At 39.9% G+C, this 6,000-nt stretch overlaps 1 protein-coding gene across 3 annotated transcripts in view; it reads left to right on the forward strand.

Annotated features, from left to right (window-relative positions):
* The window catches only part of LOC309559974 (5-hydroxytryptamine receptor 7), a 132,264-nt gene extending 126,802 nt beyond the window's left edge, over positions 1–5,462 (forward strand). For all 3 annotated transcript variants that reach the window (XM_082263452.1, XM_082263453.1, XM_082263451.1), the window contains one exon: positions 4,495–5,462. In XM_082263452.1, coding sequence (XP_082119578.1) covers positions 4,495–5,266 — 772 coding nt within the window. In that variant the 3' untranslated portion in view covers positions 5,267–5,462. The remainder of the gene's footprint in view (positions 1–4,494) is intronic.
* Positions 5,463–6,000: the final 538 nt, after the last annotated feature.

Raw genomic sequence — 6,000 nt, forward strand, 5'->3', positions numbered from 1 at the left:
AATGTCACTGGTCCTCCCAAAAGTTTCAAAAATGTCAGTCAGAGGTCCGATCTGTCTGCCGCAATGTCTCAGTCCCGCAGATCGCCGCCATTACTAGCTAGTAAAAAAGAAAACAATAAAAATGACATAAAACTTTCCCGTAGTTAGTAGATGCGATAACCTTTGCGTAAACCAATCAAAATACGCTTATTACAATTTTTTTTTACCAAAAATATGTAGCAGAAAACAAATTGGCCTAAAATGTTAAAACATTTAGATTTTTAAATATTTTTTGGGGGAATGTTATATAGCAGAATGGGAAAAATATTGTTTTTTTTTTCAGAATTGTTGCTCTTTTTTTGTTTATAGCGCAAAAAATAAAAATCGCACAGGTGATCAAATACCACCAAAAGAAAGCTCTATTTGTGGGGAAAAAAGGACATCAATTTAATTTAGGTACAGCGTCGCATGACCGCGCAATTGTCCGTTAATATGTCCTGGTCATTAAGGGGGCAAATCCTTCTGGTCCAGAAGTGGTTATTCCTGTTGGCTGTGTGAATGCTTGAGGCATTTGCATGGCAATTTTTGATAAATAGACCCCTAGGTCATGTTTAATGAATGTAATATGAATACAGTGCATTCCTTGTATACAAATGTACTTTGTAAATAAATGTGTCAAAATTCAATATGGTTTGTCAGTTAATCGAACATTTTTAATTAAAACTATTGAACAAGAAAGAAAACAATCAATACCTGGTCAGATAGTGCCCACAAGTTTAACCGCCAAATTGATTCACTATAACTATCTTAAAGTCAGAAAAGTCCTAAAGTGTATTTTAAGTTATTAGTTTAAAGCAATAGGCTTTTATCTGGCCCTTGGGGCATTGTTCCTCCCAATGAAACCAACAATGTGGCACTATTTTTTCCACAGTCACCATTGATAGGGCTCTATTCCTCCCACAGTCACCAATGATAGGGCACTATTCCTCCCACTGACACCAATGAACAAAAGAAAAGGCCTTCAAAAAATACAAGGCTAAGGGGTCATTGTCAGCAGTCTAACATTACAAAGAATGCAATAAGAAATGAAAGAGCGCAATCAAGTTGGCCAAGATAGAACACGAAAGGCACATAGCAGAAGAGAGTAAAAAAAAACCTAAGAAATTCTTTAAGTATATAAATAGTAGGAAACTGAAGGGAATTTGGCTACAAAGGACAGAGAAAAGGCAAAGATTCTGAATAAATTATTTTCCTTTACAAAAGAAACAGGGGGATTCAGTAACTGTAATGTTAATGTTAATAACACGTCACAGGAAGCACCCTCATGGATAACAGAAGACAGACTCAGAAATAGACTTGAAAAACTTAACATAAATAAGTCACCGGGACCAGATGACTTACACCTAAGGGTCCTTAAGGAACTCAGTCAGTTGATAGCCAGATCATTGTTCCTAATTTTTATGGACAGTGTACTAAAGGGAATGGTACCGGCTGATTGGAAAAAAGCCAACGTAGCACCAATATTGAGAAAAGGGCTGGGATATATCCCTGGGAACTACAGGCCAGTTAGCCTAACATTAATATTCTGCAAGCTATTAGAGGGGATGATAAAGGACTATATACAAGATTTTAGTAATGAAAACGGTATCATTAGTATAAATCAGTATGGATTCATGAAGAATCGTTCTTGCCAGACCAATCTATTAACCTTCTATGAAAAAGTGAGCTGCCATCTAGATAAAGGAAGACCTGTAGATGTGGTGTATCTGGATTTTGCAAAGGCATTTGATACAGTTCCCCACAAACGTTTACTGAACAAACTAAAGTACGTAGGTATGGACCTTAGGATGCATACTGGATTGAAAACTGACTTCAGGGGCGAGTCCAAAAGGTGGTGATAAATGGGGAGTACCCGGAATGGTCTGGTGTGGAAAGTGGGGTCCCCCAAAAAGTCTGTCCTGGGACCAATCCTGTTTAATTTATTCATAAACAATCTAGAGGATGGGATAAACAGTTTAATCTCAGTATTTGCGGACAATACTAAGCTAAAGAGAGCAATAACTTCTACGCAGGATGTGGAAACCTTACAAGAAGACCTGAAGGGGTGGACAACTACATGGCAAATTAGATTTAATGTTGAAAAATTAAAGGAATGCATTTGGATGCTAAAAATATGAATGCAAGTTACTCACTAGGGCGGTGAACCTCTGGGGGAATCTAGGATGGAAAAAGACGTGGGGGTCCAGGTAGATGACAAGCTCAGCAATGGCATGCAATGCCAAGCTGCTACAGGTAAAGCCAACAGAATACTGGCATGTATTAAAAAGGGAATTTACTCCAGAGATAAAATGATAATTCTCCCACTCTACAAGACTCTGGTCTAGCCACATCTTGAGTATGTCTTCAGGAAGGATATGCTGGAACTGGAGAGTGTCCAGAGAAGGGCAAAAAAGCTAATAAAGGGACTGGAGGACCATAGTTATGAGGAAAGACTAAAAGCATTGAACTTATTATTTCTGGAGAGGAGATGCATAATAGGGGATATGATATCAATGTACCGTTCTGGTGACCCTGGCACAGGGAACAAGTTTTTAGTGAAAGGGAATTTAAAAAGACACACGGTCATTCATTAAAATGAGAAGAAAAGCGGTTTAACCTTAAACTGCGTAAAGGGATCAGAGTGGTAAGGATGGGGAATTCTCTTCCACAAGCAGTGGTATCAGCAAGGAGCATCGATAGTTTCAAAAAAACTATTAGATGGGCACCTTAATGAGCACAACATACAGGGGTATACAATGTACTATTGACATAAACACACACACACTCATTATAGGTTTACCTGGATGGACTAGTGTCTTTTTTCAACCTTACTAACTATGTAACTATTTCTACCACTGACACCAATGATGGGGCACCATTCCTCCCACTGATACCAATGATAGGGCACTTTTCTTCCCACTGACACCAATGATAGGGTCCTATTCTTTCGACTGACACCAACGATGGGGCACTATTCCTCCCACTGACACCAATGATAGGGCACTATTCCTCCGACTGACACCAATGAAAGGCACTATTCCTCCCACTGTCACCAATAACGGGGCACTATTCCTCCCACTGATACCAATGATGGGCACTATTCCTCTCATTAACACCAATGATGGGCACTATTCCTCTCATTAACACCAATGATGGGGCACTGTTCCTTTCACTCACATCAATGATGGGGCACTATTCCTTCTCCTACTGACCACAGTAGCTTTGTAATGTTTTTACTCCCATTGACATCCAAGCCTGAGGCATTGTTTCCCCTACTGATGTCAGGGGATTTCTACTCCCACTGGCCACAGTCCAGCCCCCTCTAAAGTCTGAAAGATAGTAAACTGGCCCATTGTTTAGAAAGTTTGGAAATCCCTGGTTTAAATGATAGGGTAGTGAGGGGTTAGGACCTCTGTCAAGCTTTTTTGTTGCTGTCCATTTGCCACTAGGGAAATGCTTTCTGTCTATTTGTCCTGGTGGCTGAAAGTGAAATTAAAGATTTTCCAAGAACAGGGAAAGAGAGGAAATCGTAAAATGGGGTCACTTGCACCAGTGTCTACTGTCTAGGAGGCAATTTTCCCACACTTTGGAGAGATTTATTGTCACTTCCATTTGTGTCTACAGAACACTAACAGGGCATTTTACCCATTCTCTGCTCTAATGGAAAAAAATACATTTTGGCTTTGGATAGACTAATGCCCCATACACACGTGCAGATTATCTGCAGACTTTTGTCTGCAGACTTACCTTTTCTATGTAGTGCAAGGGCCTGCCGGATTGCATACAAATTGAAAGTGTTTAGGTTTGACCTCATATTATATGGTTTTGGTAAGTCTTCAGACAAAAGTCTGCAGATAATCTGCACGTGTGTATGGGGCATTAAGCCCCGTACACACGCACAGATTGTTGGCCGTAAATTGTTGGCCAACGTCCGATCTGTCGATTTTCGGCTTGTTAGTATGATGCTTCCGACAACCAACTGCGAATTTTCGGCCGAAAAAAATCTGGCGTGCATGCTATAAAATTTTTGTTGGCCAACAAAGAACGGCCGATTGTTCCTCAGTCAGTACAGATTTCGGCAGACAAAAATCAGATGAGCAAGACTGGGCATGCTCAGAGAAGAAAAAACACACTGAAAGTCAACCAGAACATGACATCACTTCTGAAGTTGGTTTTTGTTGGCCAACAAAAGTCCAGTGCAAGTCTAGAGCACATTTCAACCAACAAACAACACTGGACAAAAGTTGGCCGATCAGTTGGCCAACAATCTGTGCGTGTGTACGGGGCTTTAGGAAACTGGACATCCTAAAAAAAAAAAAGTCTATCCGTTCCTATTTATACCAAACAAATAACAAATGTTTAAAAAAGTATTTGGGTTTGTAAGTGCAGACATTGCCTATCAAAATGTAAGAGATTAATGCCTTATTTTTCTACCGTTAGGTCTACAAGTTCTGAACATTTGATTTTGTTTTGCAGGTACCTTGGAATAACTCGTCCCTTGACCTACCCTGCTCGACAAAATGGCAAGCTCATGGCTAAGATGGTGTTCATCGTCTGGCTCCTCTCTGCCTCCATAACCCTCCCTCCTCTCTTTGGATGGGCCCAAAATGTGACCGTGGAGCGAATGTGTCTCATAAGTCAAGACTTTGGCTATACTGTCTACTCTACTGCAGTGGCCTTCTACATCCCTATGACCGTCATGCTCATAATGTACCAGAGGATTTTTATAGCGGCTAAAATCAGTGCTGAGAAGCACAAATTTGTGAACATCCCTAGACTTATGGAGCAGGAAGGCATATACTGTTTGGAGGAGAAAATGGCTCCTAAAAAGAATTCCAAAAAAAAGAAAGCAGTAGAAGAGTTTGCCACCTTGTCGAAGCTAATACGTCAAGACAGAAAGAACATTTCCATCTTCAAGCGGGAACAGAAAGCTGCAAGGACTCTCGGAATCATTGTTGGGGCCTTCACATTATGCTGGCTCCCATTTTTCTTGTTGTCTACAGCCCGGCCATTCATCTGTGGCATTAGCTGCAGCTGCATGCCCCTCAGGCTGGAGAGGACCCTTCTGTGGTTGGGCTACACTAACTCGCTCATAAATCCATTGATCTATGCCTTCTTTAACAGGGATTTAAGGACTACGTTCTGGAACTTGCTGAGGTGTAAATACACCAATATCAATCGGAGGCTGTCAGCTGCTAGCATGCACGAGGCTCTGAAAGTCACGGAGAGACATGAGGGCATTCTGTAATAATTTGGTGTGGTTTCTTTTTGGTGAACTTGACATAATTTGAAGGAAACCTCCAAAAGACATGCTATACAGTGCCTACTCCAAGTGATGATGCTTTATTGTGAATTGTGTGTGATATTTAATGAATATTTATTTAAGTCTTTAACATTCTTTTTTAATGACCTGGGGCATCTCTCCAACATATTAGACAAAAAACAAAAAACTTGAATTTACTGCTGGGTGGAAAAGGCATTTGAGAAATGAACACCAATATCTAAGTAAATACTTACGGACGACATGACTGTCGTCAGGACGACATGACTGATATTGAATGTGCAATGTCCTCAATTTCCAAGGTTTATGTAAGAATAAATATCACATTGGGGTGTGGCTTTAAATTCGACAATGGCCACCAGATTGTGAAATATTTTATTTTGGTAATTGTTGGCCACTTATGAAAATTTGTACCTCGTGTTAGCTGTTATGTAAAAAAAAAAAAAAATATTGAATACCAATATTTAAAAGCATACCTCTGTTTTGAGCCAGTTCTTGTTTTTAGAGGAGTGGGGCTTCATATAAGTAGGTGTGTTATGTCCAAGTACAGGAATTTTGGGGCAAGTGTAGGCAGACTTAGGGAAAAAGTTAAAGTGATACTAAACACAAATTTCATTTATATTATCCCTTCTTTTTCTGTATATGGATGATGGCACTGTAATTATTTTAATAAAAAAAACCACACAAACAAAGTACCATTT

The sequence above is a fragment of the Pelophylax lessonae genome (genome assembly GCF_965119305.1).
Source record: "Pelophylax lessonae genome assembly, chromosome: 1".
NCBI lineage: Eukaryota > Metazoa > Chordata > Amphibia > Anura > Ranidae > Pelophylax > Pelophylax lessonae.